General features: G+C 50.4%; 1 protein-coding gene across 8 annotated transcripts in view; it reads right to left on the reverse strand.

Annotated features, from left to right (window-relative positions):
• Window positions 1–24,000, reverse strand: part of LOC144168784 (uncharacterized) — a 54,254-nt gene that overhangs the window by 16,323 nt on the left and 13,931 nt on the right. For 6 of the 8 annotated variants that reach the window (XM_077697749.1, XM_077697753.1, XM_077697751.1 and 3 more), the window contains 3 exons: window positions 13,925–14,065; window positions 11,145–11,253; window positions 9,970–10,164 (listed from right to left, as the gene is read on the reverse strand). In XM_077697749.1, coding sequence (XP_077553875.1) covers window positions 9,970–10,164; window positions 11,145–11,253; window positions 13,925–14,065 — 445 coding nt within the window. The remainder of the gene's footprint in view (window positions 1–9,969; window positions 10,165–11,144; window positions 11,254–13,924; window positions 14,066–24,000) is intronic. The other 2 variants (XM_077697750.1, XM_077697756.1) reach the window with 1 other exon arrangement.

The raw sequence follows: 24,000 nt of genomic DNA on the forward strand, positions 1-24,000 counted from the left end.
AAAGCAGCCGCGGGAGTTCGCGTCCCGCTCCCCAGTGTCGCCGCGGCTTTTGCGGCACGTTCACGACCGAGATTTGCCGTTTGCGGGCGTTTGAAATCCATGTTTATGTGGAGAAGTCATTCTGTTCGCAAATGAGGTGTGTTTACGAGAGTGTAAATGTATCTGACGCGATCTAAGTGTGGTATATTCCGTCTGTATACGCGCCAGGTGTGTGTCACAGGTCAGCGTCGCGCAACCGGCGTATGATGGATACGATTGTAGTTACACTGACCTGAATTTGCTAACAGTTTCTCCGTAACCACCGGTTCCTCAGATGTTAATTCTACGGCTATACACTAAGGTTTAAATCGGTTTTGTGCGCTTACATAATCAGCGGAGCACTCATACCTGACAGCACGCCAGTTACGTTTGCCGATATACCTCAGATATTGATCACCACCATTTACAAGCCGGTGTGTGTTAATTTCGGGAATATTCAACAAAAGCACGATGGACCATGCATAATTATACTCGGGGATCAGCACACGACAGAGTCGTCTTGTCGTGAGGTGAGCGCCCGCAAACATTCATCTGCTACATATATCCTCTGCGAGCAGCGCGGAGACGGGCTTTGAATATAATCCACGTCCGCGATCGTCATATGGCACAGGGAGCGTGCAGAATGAAGCAGAAACTAAAATCAGAGGACCTTATCACATACCACACTCTTTTAACGACACCTTTCATTGCTTGTTGAACAGCCTACCCTGTATACTTCCAAAAATGAGTCCGCCGTACGATCAGCTCTTCGTCGCAGTATAAAAACAAGGAAAGTGAACGCGAGATTTGTGTGTGTGATTGCTAAAACGTAGTTGCTTGATTCCGCTCCGCATTTGTACACAGCGTCCCCCTCCCCTCCCCCCCCCCCCCCCTCCCCCAATGTCTCGCGAAATAGCAGTGCATTTCGCGTATAGTTGGTCTAGTGAACCCTACCTGGCTTAAGTTTAGACAAACGTCTTTAGGATGTCAGAAGCTGCACCTGTTTTTTTTTTTTCATTTCCGTTAGAGCTATTATTAGGGGTGTGCGAATATCAATTTTTTTAATTTCGAAGCGAATTCGAATAATAAAAACAAAGTTCGAATCGAATCGAATATTTTTCGAATATTTTTCGAATACGAATACTTATGGTTTTTTGTAAAATTAATGTTTTCACCATCTAGAGACACAAAAACTGCAACTTTATTGCACAACAAATCGCACAAAGTAAAATTAGGAATTACACAATACCATTGCACTCAACAGATTAAGGTCTGCACTCACTTAAATGTTAACATGGAGAAAGGTTAACTGCTCGACATGTTCGGGGAGCAGTGACAACCTCCTGCTCGCCACCACTTTACCAGATATCGAAAACAGCCGCTCACTTGAGACACTAGTAGCTGGCATGCCCGAGCCCGTGCACATTGCCGCGCGCTGATACAGTAACATCTTGATTATACTAATCTCGCGGGACTGCGAAAAATATTCGTATCATCCGAAATTCGTATGAACAAACACAGACCAAAAAATTTAGCGCTGAAAAAAGTTTTCGTTTATTTCTTTTCCTACTTTTGCGTGAAGAAATTCGTGATTTTTCTGCTTTTTTTAACCCCCGTGTCGCAAAGCAGTCCTTTCTGGAGCACGTAAAGCTTCGCGCTCGTCTCCTCACTCGGTGTGCCCAAGCTCGCTACACGCCGCAACAGCCAAGCGTGAACCGCATGGTGCGGTTTTGCACGCGATTCGCTCGCCTCGGCTCTGCGAGCGCTGTATTTTCACGCCCACATCGACGATTTCGCGCCCGCGGTAGCGCCTACCTCGGTCAGAAAATGACGCAGTACGCGCGCGGCAGAATGGAGGAGCCTGACTACTTGCGATGAGATCGAGACAGCCGGCTTGGCTCCGCCAGAGACGGTTAGGCTTAGCACCCCGGCAAACATTTTATGGGCGCTTTCACTAGCGGCGCGGATGATGTTTTATAGTACCGTTATCGCATGAATTATCAGCTCCTTTACCGCACAAGCAACTTCGTGTCTCCCTTGAGCCGCATTTTAAAGAGCGGTTAGAAGCGGTCGCTCGAGCGCCCGCGCCAAAAAACGGCTGGAGCCGACGTCATGTTGACGTCGCCGGCCGCGCCGCGCGCAGCGTGGGGGTGGTTTCGCGGCGGTGTCAGCGCGTTGGGCGTGCGCAGAGCGTTTTCGCGAGCAGAAAACAACAGCCCGGCCGTTTCTGGAGAAAGAGTGACAAACAGGGGAGCGAGAGCCGTCACTTGCTCGTTCAGCAGTCGGGTGCCTCGCCGGCTCGTTCGTACCTTCCGCCGGGCCGCGCAGGTCCGTTCGTAACAGCCGAAATTTTTCCCATCGCAAACGATGCAATTTCGCCGGGACTTTTCGGAAATTCGTATCATCCCGAAATTCGCACCCCCAGAATCGTATCAACAGAGTCCACTGTAAATAAACAGAGATACAGACACCCTCTGATTTTTTTTTTTTTTTTTTAGTTTTGGGTGGTTCGAATATTTCGAACAATAAAAGTGTCGTTCGAATCGAATCGAATACCAAAAAATTCGAATCGAATATTCGAAGTTTCGAATATTCGCACACCCCTAGCTATTATGTTTCTTAATTCCGCACTTGCACAGCATTTATTTTTCCGTGGTTTCGTTAACTTGCCTTGGTTCTTGCTATATGGCGTGTGTGACCACATTTTAACGACGCACAGGCTTGGAATATACTTAACCTTTTTCGCATGGTTTATATTCTTATAAAAGGCATCAGTTATTGTCCGGGATTGGGTAATCACATCCCCGAAACATATTTTTCTGCGACGTATATATTCGAAACGAAGCCGCATTCGTTGTCCACGCTGCAAAATGAAGCCAACCGCTCATTTTGCAAGTATCAGGTCTAAACGAGGCGGCAGTGGAATTCATTTGTGCCTGATGTTTTGGAGGTGACAGGGGTGATATGTTGCTACCGTCGCTGACGCCCGGAAGAGCGGCGACGAAGCGCGCAGAACCGCGTCCGCGGGTAGCTCTTGCAGGCGATCCCGTACTCTACGAAGACGCAGTTGCTTTTTAAAAGACCTAAACGTACTTTTTGTCTAAAGACGTCACCATAACAAGTTTTTTTTAGGGCACAGAAAGGCGAAAAGAAGCGAAACAGAACTAAAACACTGCACGAGCCCCTATCAGCCACGCAGCGCAAATCCCGTCAACGCCGCGGAGAAACAGCGGCAGGCGGCGCAGCGATCGCGAAGCTCGAGGCGTATAGGTAATGGGTACGTCTTCTGCGCCCGTTGCCGCATGGATGTTGGGCGGCAGGAAGGCCCGGCTGGCATGTTCACGGGCTGCAGCGTGCGCTGCTTCGTTTCCCGCCATCCCTTCATGCTCCGGGATCCAGGTGACGTAGGTGTCAGGAAGTCTTTAAGATTTCAAGTGCTGCCGTGGACACGCGTCCTTTTTGGAAGCTCCGATATGCCGCTTGGGGGTCGTAAATATCCGTGCTCGGTCGCTGCAGCTTGTCATTGCCAAGGCGATGGCTGCTTCTTCCGCCGTTTCGGCGTTACGAGCCTGTATTGTTGCCGACGTCAGTTCCCTGCCTCATTGGTCCGTGACGCTTATTACGAAAGCAGTGTGGTCTGGGTATCGAGCGGCGTCTGTGTATCTTGTGTTGGGATCTCTGGCATATTTTGGGAGGAGTGCCTTCGATCTTGCCTCTCTTCTTTCTTTGTGGTAAGAGGGGTGCATGTTACGTGGTATGCGTGCTACAAAGATTGCCTCTCGGAGTTCCGATGGTAGTCTTCCTTTTTGGTCGGTGTCCGCCATGTACAGTCTAATCCCGCTACAACGAAGTCCGCTTCAACGAAATATTTCCAATTCCCCGTCAGCTAGCCATAGAAGTCAATGCAACAAAGTCCTCGTCACAACGAACCATTTGTCTGGCTTGCTTTCGCTTCAACAAAATTTTCTATGAATTGGGCTGGGTTTGAACAATTATTTCACAATAAAATAAGCATAGCGCCAGCTATTTGTAACTTTTTAAACATTCAGGACGCTTAGTTTCACCGAAAACATGCGCGGTGCGCCCACACCGCCACCCCAAAAAAAAAAAAAAAAGAAAACTCATAGGCGGACGCCATTGTTTGATGGTGATAACGATGTGGCTGGCCGTCTTTACATGAGGCACAGGCCCGGTTCGCCAAGCCGGAGCTACAGCCAATCTGTATCCAATTGAAATCGCACGCATGTGCTCCGCTGCTGGCGGCGCCTTGCGCGGCGCCGTCATGTATGCGTTGTGGCTCGTGAGCAGCTGTCCTTGCCGTTTTCCTTCTACCATTCTTCATAGCCAAGAGCAAAAATCATGTTTGCGTGTTTGGTCTTGAAGCCAAGTCATCCTATCTTAGTCGCGAGCGCGCGGTCATGTTTAATGCAAGCGCGCGCGTCTTGCCTGCCAAGGTCAGTAGCTGCCGTGCCGTCAGAGGATAAGATAACGCCACTGCTCCTGCCACAAGCGAGGGGGGCTTCCGACGGCCTAGCAGCTATCTGAAAGTAATCAGCTCGGTGGGCACGTCTTGTTGTGCAGCAATACGTTTTCCGCCTGCATTTCTTCACCCCCCTCCGTAACCCATTCTTTGCGTGCAGTGAACACAGATAACCTATTGGTATGTTTGTTATCCGAATAAACGTGACGTTATTGCGCGTCACTCCTTTTTCTAAACATTGTTTTTTTGCTGCCAATGATGCGGAAACATACGGGGCTATTTTTAGGGCCTTTCCGTGGTGTGTTGGGGCGGATTTCGCCTCAACGAATTTTCGCTTCAACGAAATTTTTCGCGCGTCCCGTCAATTTCGTTGTAGCGGGATTCGACTGTATGTTTCACTGTTATTGAGATAGTGGAGTACTGCTCTTCCTGTAGGAGTGAGCTTGAGGCGTTCTAGTTGGCTGGCTTTGTGGGCTTCGACCATATCCTCCCACGTATTATGCACTCCCAATTTAAGCAGCTTGTCGGTGGATGCCATGAAAGGGACTCCCAGAGCAGTCTTGGTTGCGCTCCTGATCATTATGTCCAATTTTTTTATTTCAGCGCTTTTTGAGGCTAAGTATGGGGTGCCGTACGTCATCCTACTGGTTATTAATGCTTGAACGATCCGTAAGGTGTCTTGTTCTTGGAGCCCCCTTCGTTGATTTGTGATTCTTTTAACGAGGTGGGTGACTTGGGAAGGTGAGCTACACCCGATCCATCCTTGTGCATTGTAAGACCCAGTACCCGAGGGGAGTTGACCTTGGGAATTTCCACTCCGTAAAGAGTGACGCTGGAATCTGCGTCAACAAGTTTGGGTGGTCGTCCTCGAGTTCGAGCCTTCAGCACGAGAAGTTCGGACTTCTCCGGAGCGCACTGGAGGCCGCAAGAGTCTAAGTAGGTAACTATCACGTCGATAGTCTCCTGCAGAGTGTCCTGTTGTTTCCCCGTTGTAGGCGTCCTCACCCACAGCGTGATGTCGTCTGCGTAGAGAGCATGCCCTAGTCCTCAGTCCCTCGATGGTCTTAAGTTTCTTAGGCAGGTATAGCACGGCGATGTTGAAAAGCAGCAGGAACCTTGAGGCGTGCCTTTGTTTGGTAGGTGGAATTTTTCGCCTCGACGGTTGCCGATGCCCACCGTTGCTGTACGATTGGTGAGGAAGTTGCAAACATAATTGTAAGCTTTGGGGCCACAATTAGTACTTTCGAGGATCTTTTCGCCCTTGACGTCGACGGCCAGTATGCAAAACTTGTGATGGCGATCCAGGCGGTCTATGATGTCCTCCTTCAGAAGCAAAAGGATGTCCTGGGTAGACAGATGCTGCCGGAACCCAAACATCGTGTCTGGTACGCAGCCGTTGTCCTCGAGATAAGGCGTGAGCCGTTCATGCACCATGTGTTCAAGAAGTTTATCCGCACAGGAAGTCAGCGATATAGGGCAAAGATTCTCAATACGTAGAGGCTTGTTTGGCTTGGGAATCGTGGTCACATCCAAATGCTTCCACACTGCTGGCAGTTCGCCTGTTTCCCAGCATACTCGAGGAGCGCTTCTGTTGCGTTTGAAGGTAGGTTACAGAGGAGCTTATTGGTAATCTTGTCATTGCCGGGCAAAGTGTTCCTTGTGAGTTTGGCCGGGGCTGCCTCCATTTCAGCTTTTGTGAAGGGCCGATCGAGGTCAGGATTATGCGGGCCACGGTACGGATCAGTAGTCTCGATGGGATGCTATCGGTCAACTTGCGTTGTATGTACCTCATCTAGTATGTCTCGTTGGGTGCCTGCGTATGAGTGGATTAATTTTTGGAGGCCAGGTCCTTTTCGTGCTGAGGGCGCCCTGACGTTGGTCACATGCTTTGTCACAATTTTGCCGGCACAGTAGGGTGCCATATCCTTGGGCTTTCTTAGTTTCAGCTTGAGTTTTCCACCGTTTGAGGAGGCTTCTTCTTGCTTCCCAAAGGTGGGAAAGGTGAAGGTCAACAGCGGGAGTATCTGTGCTCAGTTTAATTATTTCTGCATGCTCTTCCGCTTTCTCAAGTATCTTAGAAAGTCAATTTCTTCGCTGTTTCCGGGATTGAGGTCGGCACGGAAGCCTTTCCAATCCGCGAGCTTTGCTATCCCGGACCGAACAGTTCTTTTTCAATGGCTTATCTCGAGTTGTAGTAGTATATGCTGGTCACATCCTAACGTCTCCTCTAGTCAAGTCCATTCCGCCTGTGGGATAAAGTGGGTAAAGGCGAGGTCGGGATTAGTGTCTCTGGAGACGCTGTTTCCTACTCGGGTTGGTTGTTCCAGAGACTTAAATGGTGAGATTGGGCTGCGTCACGGATTCGGGTCCCTTTCTTGGTTGTTGACTGGTACCCCCAAGCCGTGTGTAAAGCATGAAAGTCACCCGCGACCACGACTTTGTGCCCTTTCGTGATGTCCCTGATTTTCCTGATAAATTGCTCCAAGTTCGGCAGGTGGTATTGAAGGGGGCTGTAGGCGCTTAAAATAAAGAGGCTTTGCCGAGTCTTTCTCTCAGGTACAATTTCGACAAGTGTATGGTCCACATTTGTGTCCATGATTTCATGCACTTGGATGGTAAGGGACTTTTTCGTCAGGACTGCGGTGCGCTGTTTTGCTGAAGGCGTTGTATCCTTGAAGGCGAATGTTAGTGCTGCATGTTTCCTGGAGGGCTATCACATCTGGTTGATCTTGTTTAGTGAATTCTAGGAGGTTAGCTATTTTGCGCCTGATAGATCTACAGTTCCATTGCCAGATTTTGGTTTGTAAGGTGTCTGTGGTTCCGTTAGTTTGGACTGCCATCTTCGAATGATTCCACGTCAGAGAGCTCATCTCGGCTTAGGGAGCAAGAACGTGAAGCGTCGTGGCTTTCTTTTCTTGCCTTTTTACGCGCCGCATCTATAGGGCTGAGGAGTGAATCGAGCACCGTTTTGGTGATGAAGTTCTTCCTGGCGTATGCGACGAAGTATGTGTCAAAGATTGCCGTGTTGTGTGATGCTTGCTGCGCAAAAGGCGCTACGGCCTTCTGGATTACTGCCACGACTACCTGCTGTAGGTTTACCATGATCCACTGTTCAAGTGCGGTTATTCTGTCTTCAGTTAGCTGAATTGCTCGCTCCTCTGTGAGTAGCACTTGCTGTGGAGGGCGTTTAGCAGCTTCTTGTTCACGACAGCGCTGGAGCAGCTTACCAATGAGAGTTTGCTGGCTTTGGATCTTCATCTTTAAGGCTTTGATGGCAGCTTCGTCATCGGAGCTTCTTCCAGATTTGCTTGCCACATTGGCGTAGCTCACTCTCTTTTGGGATAAAGCTCGCGAGCCGGATCGAGATAGCGAACGCGCTCTGGATCTGTCTCTGCTGCTTCTCTGTGCGTAGTTATCACTGCTATCTGAAGTTGTGCTCTTGACTGCTTGTAGACCAGGGAAGTTTTCTGTGCGGCACCGCCATCCACTCTGTAGTTCTGGGCTCTTTACGAACCATTGCTGTCGAACCTTGTGGGGGGGGTGGTCCTGGCTTTAGCTTCTGCCTGCAGCCTGTGCCTTCGGTCTCATGCGGTTGTTTGCAGATTTCCCAGCATGGTCGACAGTCGTGGTCAGGTGATTGATTGGTCTGGCCGCATTTGTGGCAGAAACTTTGAGCTGGATGCGGGCATATGTCTTGCCAGTGGCCCAGCTCCCCGCAAGAACGGCAGTACTGTACTGTCTTGCGATAGGGCCGGCTACGGTAGTCACCACTCTGATATATCACGTTGAACGGTACGTGGGGGCCATTAAAGTAGATGACGGCTGCAGACGATTTTCCAAGCATTCGTGCTGCAACAATGGTATATCGCTCTGGCATGTCCATGAGTTCTCCGGGACTGGTATTCTGTAGAACGCCATTGATGACTCCTCTGCTGATCCATTCCGGAGTTTCCACATGGGCTCACATGGTGAATATATCTCGTCCTATTTGAATGCTGCTGATTTCTCCCAGGAAGTCGAAAGCCAGGTCTTTCCTTGGCATACTTGCAATGACGAGGTTTTCGATGTGCTGCACTTGAATGCGAACATCGTCGTAGAATTCCTTCTGCGTAATTTTGCTTGCTCTTCCGATGGCGTTAGTAATTTCTGCGAGGGACCATTTGGAAAGTTGAAGGCCGGCTTGTGGGGGATAAATGATTTTCGTGTCGTCTACGGGTAATGGTGGCATCCGGGAACGTTTAAGCTGCACCGTCTCCGGGGCCGGGTGCTGGGAGGTTGGTTGTGCGGCTGGTGCGGCTCCTCGAGTGGCGACGGTCTTGTTTTGTTTCCTTTCGGTCACTTTCCACTGATTCCGTAAATCGATTGTTCTGCCGCTGTTTTCATCACATGCCCACTTCGCTGGCGAGCCGCTTTCTTCGGTGGAGTCGGTGTGCATAGCGCTGTCCTCCTCGTTCAGTTCCTTGCTTTGCGCGTGTATCGCTGCGTCGGGTGCTTGGCTCATGGTGGGGTAGTGGGAGCTTGCGCCGGCGACGAGCAGCTGCGGCTGGACCAGCTCGTGCAGCTCTTAGGCAGCCGCAGCTCGCCGATGAGAGCTCGCGCTGCTGCTCATGCGCGTGGTGCGAGCATGTGCTAGCTGGCTCCTCGAGGCGCTCTCCTTCGCCGGCCTTGCAACGTTCCTCTCGTGAGGCCTAGCTGATGCGATGTTTAAACAGCCTGAAATCTTGCGTAAAATGCACTCACTGTGGCCAACATGGCCATAGGAGATTCCTTGTGACTTGCCAATGTTCTTGACGCACAATTCAGAAAGTTGAATGGCCTTTCTCCGCATGAAAAGTCGCAAAAGCGACAGCTCATGTGGAGTAGGTTATAACTCCATAGCCCCCTAGCGGGAAATCATTGGAGGCAATTTTTTTTTTTTTTTTTTTTTTTGCTGTTTCTTTTCCTTTTTCCAGCCCTCCCGGCCATACCGGAGAAAAATGCACGAGCGAACATAAATGGAGAATGCCTTTCTTTCTTCTATGGCTGAAACTAAAGGAAGCAAGATTTTTGCTCACACAAACAACTCCAAACACTCTTTTTCCCTCGTACTACAAGTGACTGAAACGCGTTGCCTCCAGAAATGTTTATGTCAAGAAATGTACATTCCTTTATTGAACGGTTACAAGATTGATGATTATTTCATCGATCCCCCCCCCCCCCACTTCTTTTTTTCTCTGACCTTTACCTTTGATGTCTATTTCTACTGTCATTGTAACAATTTGTGTACACTTGCACTCCCGCTGGGGCCACCCATGGCTTGCAGTACTGAACAAAGAGCGACACCGTTCTGCTGCACTGTCCACCCACGGCCAGGCAGAAGGGGGAAATGCGCACTCGCCAACATCCCATTCCTGCACACCGCGGCAGAGGAAGTGGGGCTAAACGGGAGGGACATCCCGCACAGTTTGCGTGCCGATGGCAGGGGGCCTCACCGTGGCCGGTGGCGGCGAAGTGCTGCTGCTTGGGCGGGCCGGCCAGGGCGGCGGCCAGGGAGAGCTGCTGGGAGAGGGCGGGCAGGTTGGCCAGGGTGGTGGTGAGCACCGTGCCGTTGGCCGCCACCACCTGCACCACCTGCTGGCTCCCGCCGGCCGTCAGGGGCAGCAGGGGGCCCAGCATGCCGGCCGCCGCTGCACCAAAGGTCGCACAGCCGCCTCCGGTACTGCTGCCCAGTGCAGCCCAGCCAAAACCCCCCCTCGCTTGCGCCAGCTGTGGCCCCTGGCTAGAAGCAGCGCCCCGGCGCACTACGAGAGTGGCCAGGCCCAGGGCCCCGTGGGAACTTTAGAGGAGCAGGAGGGCCCTGCACAACCTGGGTACGCAGCCTGCGCATGCAGCGCCTCATCTCCAGACCCTCCATGCTCGGTGGCTCCCCTGGGAGGGCGCCCACAGAAACATGCAGGGCACACTCCTCAGCAGAAGAGCAGCCCAGGCGAGCATGCACGAAAATCATCCCTGCAGGAGGAGCTCGGCAATGCTCCCACCATAGAGTTTCATACTAACAGGGAAATCTGGCGCTGCATTTGCGGGCCGCCGTGGGCGGCGCCATTGCAGCTAGCAATGTTCCCCGCCTCCTTGGCTAGGTTAGCCACACGGCTTCTTTTTCATCTCAAAGCCAAAAGGGGTAACATTGTTTTTTGTTCATCTTCTATGAAGCTTCTAAATAATCCCTGACAAATAAATCTTTCTGCAGCTTTAATTTTATAATAACAGAACAAATTCGATTAATTTTCTGCAGTAATATTGTTGCATTTTCGCAGCCAAAGCCAACTTTTCAGACTGTTCGTGAGCCATGCCAAGGACAAGTGTAATGTGCCTGCTCGGTGCATGACGGCACGCTCGCTGAAGCGCGGCTCCCCTAGACAGTGGCGCCAGATTTCCCTCTAGTATATATTAGTATGAAACTCTATGTCTCCCACAGGTGTCACCAGCCAGGCAAAAATGGCAGCAGTCCACTGGCCTCCACTGGGGTGTTCTAAGCCTCCGTGGTGCTATTTGCACTGCTGAAATGTCCGAGCCCATCCACAGTTGAGCCAAGTTCCCAGCTGGGAGCAGAGATTTGAGGTTCGCAGGCAACGAGTGCTTCCCCAGTGAGGCACCAGCCTCTGCTCACCGCTGGGGGGGCTGGGCAGCAGCAGCTGGGTGCTCTGCGGGGCTGCCAGGAAGATCTGCTGCGCCGAGTTCACCTGGGCCGTGGCTCCCGTCGGCCCGTTCACCAGTTGCTGCCGCGGGAAAGGGCAACAACACAGCCTCCTGTCAGGGCTGGCTGCTCGAGCTTAGCACATTTCTAGGGGCAAGCGTCGTTCATTTGCAACCTTCGGCTTCTTCTAAGCACACACACACCTAATTCGATATCGCTCTTTCTCAGCTGTCATTGACCACTTTCCCAGTGAGTTAGAAAATGTACGTTTACATAATTTAAACAAAACGGCAGACAGAGCGGTAACTATGAGAAAACTGGAGACGAACGATGCTTTGAATGGCTACATTTACCTGCCCTTGAGACAAATGAAGCAGTCATGACAAGCAGTAGACAAAATGGTCCCTTTTGCAGACAAGCTGTTCGACACCAAGCAAACGAATGAAAGAAAAAAAGAACAAAAAAAAAACAAGAAACCAAGAGAAAGTAAGAGAGAAAGAAAATGAAAGGAAAAAAAAAAACAACTAGGCAGAAACAAGAGATAATTAATTTTATGCACTGCACAACTATAAACCTGACCTCAATCAAATAAATGCTGATGTTCACAAAACATGAGAAAAAAATACCTCAGCCCAGTCTGTTGACCAAGTAATGTGTGCTCCTGAATCTGCGTAAAAAATAGCGTGCAACTGCGCCGTGCTAATTCAAATAAGCACAACAGCGCTGATCCAACTTTTTTCGGTGACAAACAAAAGGAGAAAGGCAGGCAACACCCCCTGCCAGGAAGAAAAGCAGTGCCGTGCAGCAAAAAGACGCCCCTACGGAGCTGATTACTTGCAGATAGCAGCTAGCTTAATTAACAGAATCTCCCCTCTTGCTTGTGCCAGGGCATCGCCTGTTATCTCGTCCTGTTCGAGACGGCAGGCACGGCAGCATCTAACCTTGAAAAATACTAATGGCAAGTGCACTTGTGGTAAGTGCACTTGTGGTAAGTGGTCCCTGCAGTGCATTCAAGACACCAAATTGATGTAATCTACTTTGATTTGTCAAAGGCATTCGACACTGTGTCACACTCCTTGCTGTTACAGAAACTGGACAACTATGGAATATGTAAGATGTACTTGATGCTTTTTGAAAGTTACTTGTCTAACCGTACAAACGTTGTGTGAGTTTCGGGCTGTTTCTCTGGTGAATTTCGCTCAACTTCTGGAGTGCCTCAGGGAAGCAACCTGGGCCCCTTGTTGTTCTTGATTTTTATCAATGACTTGGCTGAGCGCATGCAACACTCTGAAATGCTCCTCTTTGCTGATGACATTAAGATCTTTCGGCCTATCGACAGGGCTAGCGAGTGCTCTCTTCTACAAGATGACATCAACACCGTGTCAGCATGGTGTTCAGCAAACATGCTTCGCATCAACCCATCAAAGACCAATGTGATATCATACCATCGTCGACAGGTGCCGATTCAATTTTTGTATAAGCTGCATGGGGGTTCCATTACTCGAGCGTCAACAGTGCGGGACTTGGGTGTGCACATTGACTCATCACTAAGTTTTAAACACCACATTGAAAAAACAGCCAGCGATGCAATGAAATCCCTTGGACTCTTAACACGTGTCACGAAAGAATTCACTGATCCTACCTGCTATTTGTCCCCGTTTCGGGCTATTGTACGTTCCCGGCTAGAGTACTGCTCGGTTGTATGGAACTCTGTTCCTCAATACTTGTCACTGTCTCTGGAACGAGTCCAGATGAGATTTGTTAGAATCTATTATGATCGTTACCTTTTCAGGAAAATATATTACACGTATGACAGAATACTCGACCACACTGGATTAAGCAGACTGAGTGACAGAAGAACACTCCTCGATATGTGCTTTCTTCACAAGCTCATTCATGGAGCTGTTGACTCTGCCGATTTGCTAACTTCCATCAATTTTCATGTCCCCACACGATGCCGTTCCTCGCCGCTATTTTATCCTGCCGTCAATCATAAAAGCCCTGTCCAGAGAATGCAACTCCTTTACAACTCACTTGAAGCGCCTGATCTGAGTATCTTTGATCGTTACAGCACTTTTGTGCAAGCTGTTAAAAATACATCTAAAGCCTGAGTGTGCACTTATGTGTTGTAAAATCAGGTGAGTCAGCCATGTAATGCTTGTTCCATTGAGGTTATTTTCATTTCTCATGCTCTTTTTTCGCTATGGTACACATCTTCTGAGTGTGTTCTGAGTGTGTTCTTCTTTTGCGTTGTAGAATCGTGTGAGTCAGCCTTATAATGTTTGATCCATTGATGTTATTTTTACTATACTCTTTTTTCCCCATTGTACACATCTCCCTTTCCTATCCTTTCCCTTGTTTCTTCTGTGCACCACGCTGAAGGCGTCATGCTGTTTGTGGGCACTTATCTAAATAAATAAATAAATAAATAAAAAAAAACGGCCAGGGTTCGACGGAACAGTAAAACTACTGTGTTCTTTTGGTTTGACACTGAGCGGAGCGACCGCAGTGACTGCTGGTGACCACGCATGCGTCACGGTGCAACAGGCTGGCTGTGCGGTGAGGCTGCATTTAGGTTCAAAGTCTGCGCACTCCCCGCACCCCCGATCCCCGGTGCATGGTGTGGCGCATGCGAGCGGCCCCACCCACGAGCCCCTGGGGGCAGCTCGGTCACACTGCAGGCAAGTCTACGGCCGAGGGGAGGCGAGCTCTGGGAAACCTGCCCACTCGGCCCTGCCCAGCGGGAGACTCACTGCGTGCGTTCCCCTCGAGGCCACCACCACCCCGACGGGTGTCGCCGCCTGGTGGCCCTGCTGGACAAAGGAGGCCCCCTGGTGGGCAGCAAGCCCCAGGGCGGCCAGCTGCCCCTGCTGCTGCTGCTGCTGCTGCTGCCCCTGGAGGAGGAGGAGAGTCCCCACTTTGCCCTGCGCCCACACAACCCCTGCCCCCGCCAGGTGGGTGGCCACCGCTGCATTACGGGGGAGCCACTCGATGCCTGCAAATGCCACGAGCAGCCCACGAGCAACGGCATGGCGGGCCACACACACTTGGATAGGGGATGTGGCCGCATCACGTCCGCTGGTCATTACCAAGGTGCCAGGCACCCTCCATGGCGGCTCCGTCTCACTTCTTCACCATTTGTTACCGCACAGGACGAATGCCCTCACAGTTCCCAAGCACGTCGGCACAGCAGGTGGGAAGGATTGTGCACGAGAAGCAGTGCCTTGTGGCAAATTGCTCTTGAATACACTCCAAGTTACAACAAGACAAAGTAATGTCAAAATGTTTTTTGAGACATCCACGCAACGAAAACAAAACAAAAGTTTACTGGTTTTTAAAGTTATGCTTAAAGACAGCAAACCGTTAGAAGGCTTAATTATTTACAAAATCAAAAATGTTTCTTTGTTAGAAGTCCTTTCTTTTGTAATTTTTGTAAGCAAAGATGAACATTACCTGACACCTTATTTTGTTTAGAGCTGTGCGAATATCGAATTTGCAATTGCATAACAGTCGAACCCCTTTATAAGAGACACGTACCGGGGAGAAGTTTCTGTCGCTTATATGAGATGTCTCTTATAAGCAGGGAACCATGTTTTCACTTACTAATCAGACCCTAGTTCAATGTGGGCACCGTATGACTAAAATAAGCTCAAAAGAACGCCACAGCATGTTGTAAAAGATTCATTATAATTTATGTTTGGCTCCCAGAATTTATGAAACAGTTCTGCATTTTTGTTTGCTTCATGACCATATTTACACTGTTTTTTACAACCGATTCTACAAGCTTTCTTTCCTTTCACTGTTTGTGGAAGATGAATCGTAAATGTTGAGTTCACAAGCCTGATGAATAGCCAGAGCGCACAGCTTCTTCCGCTGTGTATTCATTACGCTTGCAGGACTCAACATGTGCGATGCTTCTTGGTTGAGAGCTACGCGAGTGGGAGAGCCCGCATGTGCAGTCGCGCTCCAATGGATGGCAGTAAGCTTCAACCACTTCTGTAAGTTGCATTTCCGTTGGCAGGGCTTCTCATCATCATTTCATAACTGACTGAACCACTGTGTGTTTGCTGAAGTTATAATAAATAGCGGCTGCAGGCATCTGTCATCCACCTGTGTTTCCACAATGGAAGCAACTGCAATTAGTGACTGGTGGCACTGCATCTGAAGTTAAAATGTCTGTTACAAGCGAGATTATTGGCTAAAGTTCAAGGAGGATGACTTGTCCCTTATAACCAACAGTCTTCTACATCCGACGTCTGGTATAAAAGAGGTCAATTTAATGGGAAAGATAGGGCAGCCAACCATGTGGGTGAATAGTGTCTCTTATACCCATTTGTCTCTTACATCCATGTCTCTTATAATGAGGTTCAACTGTATATAGAAAACACGAATACAGTAAACACTAACTGCAATTAAACTTGAATATTTTCGATACGAATGTCTTTGCTTTAGTGCGCACAGGAGCACTAAATCATAGCAGTGATGCTACCGGCCTAGGCCGCTTTGGAGCAGCAAAACCAGCTTTCGGAGCAGGTGTTGATAGAAGCAATTTTAAGACAAGTATTGCATTCATGATAAATAATCGCTAAAAGCACGCCCTTCAAGATAATAAAAAATGTAACGTCATTAACGGTAAAAATTCCCCCACATTTCCCCGAGGGGGAGAATGTGAAAGTGCGAATGCACGGTTGTCGGCCCGCTTGCGGCGCTTGCGCTCGGCCCCCGCAGCCCACCGCCTCGCCGCCTTCTCTTCCATCTCTTCCATCGGGTTTGTAGTATCACGTGTACACCACGCAGTTATCAAGCCGCTATAACGCCGCTGAGTCGCCAACGCACGCCGCTGACGACGTAGTTTGAATGCGTTAAAGATATAAGGCGCGTCACTAACACTGATATCACCGTCGCGTCCATGGCTTAGTCGTTAGAGCGTCGCGCTGCGGCCGCAAAGTCCTCGGATCGAAACCTGGCGCCGGATGCTGTTTCTTTTTTAAATATAGAGGAGCACTGCGGACGCCGCCGCCGCCGCCGCCGCCGCCGCCGCCGCCGCCGCCGGCGGTGGATGGCTTGGGGTCACTTATAAAGTGCATTACTTTATAAGCGACCCCAAACCATCCACCGCCGGCGGCGGCGGCGGCGGCGGCGGCGGCGTCCGCAGTGCTCCTCTATATTTAAAAAAGAAACAGCATCCGGCGCCAGGTTTCGATCCGAGGACTTTGCGGCCGCAGCGCGACGCTCTAACGACTAAGCCATGGACGCGACGGTGATATCAGTGTTAGTGACGCGCCTTATATCTTTAACGCATTCAAACTACGTCGTCAGCGGCGTGCGTTGGCGACTCAGCGGCGTTATAGCGGCTTGATAACTGCGTGGTGTACACGTGATACTACAAACCCGATGGAAGAGATGGAAGAGAAGGCGGCGAGGCGGTGGGCTGCGGGGGCCGAGCGCAAGCGCCGCAAGCGGGCCGACAACCGTGCATTCGCACTTTCACATTCTTCCCCTCGGGGAAATGCGGGGGAATTTTTACCGTTAATGACGTTACATTTTTTATTATCTTGAAGGGCGTGCTTTTAGCGATTATTTATCATGAATGCAATACTTGTCTTAAAATTGCTTCTATCAACACCTGCTCCGAAAGCTGGTTTTGCTGCTCCGAAACGCATTTTTGCCTGCTCCAAAAGCTGCTCCAAAGCGGCCTAAGCCGGTGGCATCACTGCTATGATTTAGTGCTCCTGTGCGCACTAAAGCAAAGACATTTTTAAATATAGAGGAGCACTGCGGACGCCGCCGCCGCCGCCGCCGGCGGTGGATGGTTTGGGGTCGCTTATAAAGTGCATTCGCACTTGAAAATTAAAAGAACCCAGAACATGGATATTGTCCCCATTTTCATCAGTCTCCTGAAGAATGTCTGCATTGAACTTTGTGCAGCGGCCTGCCCAACAAAAATAAAAAAGCAAGCTCTCACTTTTACACAATAGAAGATTTATTATGAACAAACTAAAAAATGCTCGTCACAACGAACATGCTATGTAAAATCGAGCACTATTGGAAGGCTATCGTGGGAGCACTGACCACCAACATCAGTAGCGCCGCGGCTTTGACTGCATAATTGAACATCACGCTCCTCCCCGTGTTGCACATGCATCACTATTTAGCAGCGTCAGCACTGCCACCGTAAGGGTCTCAAACGACAAGCTACCGATAGTACTGCTATTGTTTACAAAGCCAGCGGGCAGCCATTTCTGGCCACAAACATGCAGCACCAGGCTGAATCTTGCCCCTTCACGACACGTCTGCCGCAAGCAACCAAAACGCCTCCGTCAATGACAAGGTAGCCCATTGCCCCCCTACCCCGAGACTATATACAGTAAAACCTCGTTATAACGAAACGGTATATAACGAACTAATGGATATAACGAAGCAATCGTAATTCCCATAGATGCCCATGTATTTAAAACCTCGTTTTAACGAAGCTAAAATGTCCTCGCAATGGGTATAATGAACCATTTCCCCCCCAAAACGAGCACTTACTGACCGCTTTGCGACCGACAGATCAATGTCTTATAGCGCGCGACGGTTATGTCTCATTACGGACGAGGTAATTGAAAACTCCCGCTCGCAGGGCCGCTGCCAACTCCCGCGCGCTAAAATGGCAACAAGCCGCCTGGCAACCCGCGCGAACTGGCGCGTCTGCCGGCCTCCCCCTCCGTGCTGAACGCGTGGACCCGCCCGCTCTTCCGCGTCCGGAGGCCGGGCATGTTTGGGGCGCTGCGCCGACCGCGGTTTTTGGTGTTGCGTGCGATCATTCAAGTGTCAGCAGTGCCAGCTTTTCAATCGGATGGCAGATGCATAAGCAGTGGTGACAGCGACGATCTAGATGCTGCCGTCAATGAGGGTGCCGCAGGCGACCAATCCCTGGCGTCGTGGGACGCTCTTCTTCATGCCGGTGTCATCCCCGACTGCGACACCTTCTAACATACGTCAGTACCGATGCTGACGCGGTAACGACGGAGGAGCTAACAGAGGAGGAAATTGGACGTGAGGTGACCGGGGTTCCTAATGAGGACTGCGACGACAGCGGGCGAGTCCAGCGTACCGACGTCCGCACAAGCGCCGGATGCGGCAGACCTGCTGCGCCGCTTCTTTGGCGCGCATGATGACGGCGAGGACGGAATCGAAATAGCGGCTGCAGCTGAAAAAGCCATCATTCGTCTGAAGAAAACGCGGCAGCAATCCATCAAGTGTTTCTTTTTTGCGAAGTGAGCCGCAACGGCTGATGTGCTGTTTCGATCAGTGAAGAGCCATTTTGCGCGAATGAAGTTCTGATTCTTGCTGTTCTTATTTTTTTTCGGTGGTTTTTCTCCACGCCACGGTCGTTTTTCTCTTGTGGCGGCTGCTGTGAGGTTCGGTGGGGAGTACATCCTCTTTTCTTTGTTAATTAGCGGTAGAATACTGTATATAACGAACTAACGTTTATAACGAAGTAATTACGACTCCCCCTTCAACTTCGTTATAACGAGGTTTTACTGTATATGTTAATTCCCTGCGAGATCACCAGCGCGCATTTCACCTTCAATTTCCACGTATGTGAATTCTATGCCTCTATGAACTCTAGGTGAAATCTAAGACGGGCGTCGTCATATGCCTGCCGTACTCGTTAAGCTCGGAAACAACGTCAGGCGTCGTGAAATTGCCGTACTCGCTCGCCGGCACGCGGCCCGAACTATGTCACCATTTCCTGCCCTTGCATACTATTGTCTCCCCCCTGCACTTTGTAAATTCTCATCTGTTCACAGTAAAATCTCGATGATACGAATCTCGCGGCACCGTGAAAAATATTCGTATAATCCGAAATTCGTGTGAACAACACAGACCAAAAAATTAAGCACTAAAACAAGTTTTCGATTATTTCTTTTCTTACTTTCGCGTGACGAAATCCGTGACGTTTTTCTGCTTTTTTTAACCTCCATGTCGCCGAGCGGCCCTTTCTGGACTTTCATCTCCTCACTCGCGGTGCCAAAGCTCACTCGCTACAGGAGCGTTTTTGCACGCGATTCGTGCGCATCGGCGTTGTGCGCGCGATATTTTCACGCCCGCGTCAGCGATTTGGCGCAACACGCGACGCGTGTGGCAGTGGAAGGAGCCTGACGACTTGCGCCAATGGGAAGGCGTACGCCTCATGGCGGCAGTTATGAAGCGCTCTAGACAGCCGGCTGGCTCCGACGGAGATGTTTAGGCTTAGTACCCCCGACAGATATTTCATGGACGCTTTCACTAGCGGCGCGGATGATGTTTTATAGCACCGTTTTCGCTCACATTATTAGCTTATTTACCGCACAAGAAACTTCGTGTGTGCTTTGAGTGGCATTTTAAAGACTGGTTAGAAGTGGTCTCCCGAGCATCCCACACCACTTCGCGACCGAAACCGCCGCCATGTTGCCGCGACCGGCCGTGCCCCGCGCAGCGCGCGGGCGGTTTCGCGGCGGCGTCAGCATGCCTGTGGAGTGCGCTGCACGTTTCGCGAGCAGAAAACAGCTTGGCCGTTCTTGGAGAAAGAGCGACAGAGAGGGCAGAGAGCCCATACGCCGCCGTAGCTTCCTCGCTCGGCAGTCGGGCGCCTCGCCGACTCGTTCTAATCATCCGCCGGGCACCGCAGGTCCGTTCGTAAGAGCCAAAATTTTTCCCATTTCAAACAGTGCAATTTCGCCGGGACTTATCAGAAATTCGTATCATCTAGATTCCACTGTAACTACAACTCCTGCGTCCTCATCTCTTGCCTACTTTTCATCCAGCACAACTCCGCAGGCACCCGGTCGACGCGTACGCTGTCGGGGCGCGTTGGCGAGCGAATACGGCACGCATATCACGATGCATATCGCGGCCCGAAGACCGCGAGGCGGCCGGTCTCGACGGCGGCAGCCGGTCTCGCGAGCTTAAAGGGGTCCTGAAATGCCTTCCGCCGATGCATGGATGTACATGTAACCAAATAAAGCAATGTATTAGCAATCTCCTCCTGCAAGAATTTTGTTAAAGCGATGAGTATTAGCTGAGAAATCGTAAATCAAAAACCGCGAATTATCGTCGCGCCGTATTTCCTCCTCCTTTCAACTGTTTCTTCGCTGTTGGCCTCCCCTCCCATGATGCTCCGCTCCTCAGCGGTGACGTACTTCCGCTATTGCGCTCCCACAGACTGCCGTCTGCTACGGGCCAGCTCTTTCGGCTTTTTCATCTCTGTAGACACCATGGTCACAGGCTGGAAAAGCGAACGAATGACCTGGCCGCATGTGTGCGGCCTGGCCTTGCCCTTTCGCGGTGCACGTAGCTGCAGTTGGTATCGGCGGCGAACTCGCAGCCGCAGGGGAGAATCGTGCGCTCGTTCCCTTTGGTGCACCGCGCACTGTTTATCCAAAAAGCGCGGTCTCAGATTTGGCCCCGCTGGTGCCGGGTGTTATTTTGCGGTGGTTGTAATTCCTACTACCGGCGGCATGTGAAAAAAGACATTTTCAACCGACACAGAACCCGCGCACAAAACGCGCCGGATCGGATCGCTTTATCAGCGGCGATGAACGTGAAGGCGAAGAGCAAACCAACGCTGCACTCGATCAGCGAGAACCCGTGTTCTGACAAGCTGCACCCATGTGTTGCATTCAACACTGACGGGAAAGCGTTTGTTTGCACTTGTTTGGATAGTCGTAAAATGTCCAAACACTCCGGCACTCCGCTAGCAGATCAGCCGGCGAGACATTTCGGAAAACATTTGACAGATGGCGCCGTATGCTTAGTGTGTCGCTACGCAAAACTGATGAGACGCTCTACTAAAGCTCCCATCGCGGTGTCACGTAGCGGGACGCAAAAATTTAGCGTTTAGCGTATGCAAAGGCCACAAACGCTGTACTAAAACTCTATTAGCAGCAAAATAGCGTGCGTATGTGAAACCGCTTGCGTTTACAAAGCTGCACGCCGAGCGCGTACGTTTCAAACCTAGTGACATCGTTTAAATACACTGGCAAGCACAGTGTAACGTAGTCAGATATCAACCGTATGCTCAGGCGACAAGCAAGAGCTTGTTTTATGTGGGGCGGAGATTGCGCATAAAGGCCCGTTCCACTTGCGACGAAAGCGAGTGAGAGCGGCAGGAATTCCGTCGCTTTGTCGCGCGACGATCGTTTTTGTCGAATGGTCGGGACAAATTTTGGTTGCGCGACAGAATTCCCGTCGCTTTCACTCGCTTTCGTCGCAAGCGGGAATGGAAATTTCTGCCGCTGCCGTCTGCTGCGCAGCTCGGAGGTAACCGCGCGATCTGCTCGGGCCGGATGAACGCGCACACTCCCGCACGGCAGCGCCCCAAGCGGCAGACGGCCGCGTACATCGCTCCCGGCGCCCGCCTGGAGCCCGCCCTCGGCACACTAGCCAGTATATTTCAGGCACTATAATGGAGGAAAGATTTTTTGCTTCCGATGAACCTAGTTCTTTGCCCCTGTGTTTTTAAATACGTGAAGTGGTTTGCACGTCGTCCTCACGCAGCTCTGTATCATCGTAGCATCGCTGATTGTCCGAACGAAGCTTGCAGCTAAGCCAATGCAGCGACCGAAGCTGTGTGTGTGTGTGTGCATCGCCTCCTGTGTGTTGTGGACGCGTTCGTTTCGCGATGAAATGCGACATTGTACTTCTGCGGGTGGATAGTGCTTCCCATGGTCTGGATTATCTTTCTCGAACGACGTACCACTCAACCTCGCATGGGGTATGTGCAGTGTGCGTGGCTAAAAGCCTTCTCGCTTGCGCGCCAGAGTTGTGACTTGCTGCTCGTCCCCGCAAACCGGGTGTGAGGTGAGTGCCGAATTTACGACGGGCAGGAGGAGGCAACTCATCGTCTGTCAATCGCGGTTCAGACTTGCAACGCATGTTGTGACGTTGCGTTCGTTCGAAACGCATCTCTGGATTGTTTTGAAGTTGAATAAAATGTACGCGTCAAACCCGGGCATTCGGCTCAGGGCGTTCTCTGCGATTGCACCAAAGAAGTGCCACGGGACTTTCTTTATGGTACGTACTCACGTAAGATAAAATCCACGTCGTGTTATGCCCGTGTTGCATTCAACACAAACGGTTAAGCGTTTGTTTACACTTGTTTCGTTTGTCGTAAAATGTCAAAGCACTCCGGCACTCCGCTGGCAGATCAGCCGGCGAGCCGACGCTGAGCAGATGACTAATCTCTTTGCCGGAAGTGCGTGAAAAAGCCGCCCAATAGCAGGATGTCTAGCTCATGACGAACATCTGGGAATCGGTGATGTAGACATGTGAAGATGGCGGCGTCCAAAAACACGAAGGAAAGAGTGAGAAAAAAGCGACAAACTTTGCAACAAAAGTGTGAGCTTTCCGCTGCGCGTAAAAGAGTAATACTTGGCACAGGTGACGTTGGCGACCCAATCTAGCGATTGCGCTAGTTCATTTAGTGTGCTCAAAATGCCTTTCAGGGCCCCTTTAATAGGTGCGAAGCGCAGTGCCGGGAATTCAGTCTCGGGTAGGGGGGGAGATTTCACAACGCCTACGAGGCGCCAGCCACAAAACCATGATCGCCGTTATCACAACAAGGGCCAGTTTGCCTTGGTTTGGCCCGGATTGCGTCCTGAAAACGGTGCACCGCGATGTCACTTTCAATGGGGAACCTCAAGTAGCTAGTTTCGTTTCTGAAAGTCGGCGTACAACCTTGGGCGCAGGTTGGGCGCAGAATCGCCAAATTTAGAGGAAATGTAGCAGGATGTAGCAGCCAGAGCACTTGGGCGCAGTTTGGCGCAATTGGAGCAGCGGTAGCATCACTGTCATAGCTACAAAAATCAGCTGCAGCAAATGACACCTCTCCACATACATGTCTCCCATCCCATCTGCCTCCCACCTCACTCCTCCCACGATGAACACGGTGGAGGTTATTTCATCGCACGCCATCTACTGAGACCTTCCATTACTGGTGATCTCCTTGGAATGCCGCCACGAGGGCTAGTGTCGTGCGCGAGCGCTCTGTATTTCTGGGTCAACCATTGTTTTCAAGATGTATTTTTCTATTTGCTATCGTGAAAATCAATCCGCCATATATTTTTAATTAAAAGAACACTGCGTATTGATGTTTTCTCTCAAATATGCTGAACGTTTTTTTTGTCCGACAATGTTGACAAGCATGAGCATTGACACCAGATTCAGTAGTTTGGAAATGTTTTGCCCATATAAACCTCTTTGTCAATAATTATTTAAGCTTTTGGCCAAAGGCTGAATTGAGGGACGGGCAGACAGGCTAAAGACTGTACAGACCAGAATTTGCGGGTTTATAAGTAGCCCAAGGTCTTTTAAAACGAAAATGGTAGGCTTGTGCGAATATTCGAGCGCTACGAATATTCAAACGAATATTACAATATTCGAATTCACTTCGACCTGAATTTAAAATTATTGATATTTTCAAGTATTCGGGGTGAACAAATGTCAAAACTGCGTTTAAGTACTATCAGGAGTTTCGGTTTCGTTAGGCAGGCAGCAGTGCCATTGAAATCAGGCCTACATCTCGACTACATGTGGAGTGAAGACAAGCGAAGCCACATTCAGAGCACTGTTGTAGCCATCTTACGCACGCATGTTCGTCAAGGTGTAGTGCCTAGAATAGACTGGCACTACAGTCATGGTAGTCACTCGTGCCCCACCCTGTGGCACGTGTGCAGTGTTGATTGCACTTTGCGCTTGAACTGCATCAGTGGGCCTCCATCAGTCAAGCGACATGGCCAATGTGTCCACTGGTGCCAACGCGATAAGGAACTTTTTTCCTCAAGGTCCCACCAGGCCAGGAAGC

The sequence above is a fragment of the Haemaphysalis longicornis genome, unplaced genomic scaffold (assembly GCF_048455015.1).
Source record: "Haemaphysalis longicornis isolate Haplotype H1 unplaced genomic scaffold, Haemaphysalis longicornis Haplotype H1 scaffold_2, whole genome shotgun sequence".
In the NCBI taxonomy this organism is placed as follows: domain Eukaryota; kingdom Metazoa; phylum Arthropoda; class Arachnida; order Ixodida; family Ixodidae; genus Haemaphysalis; species Haemaphysalis longicornis.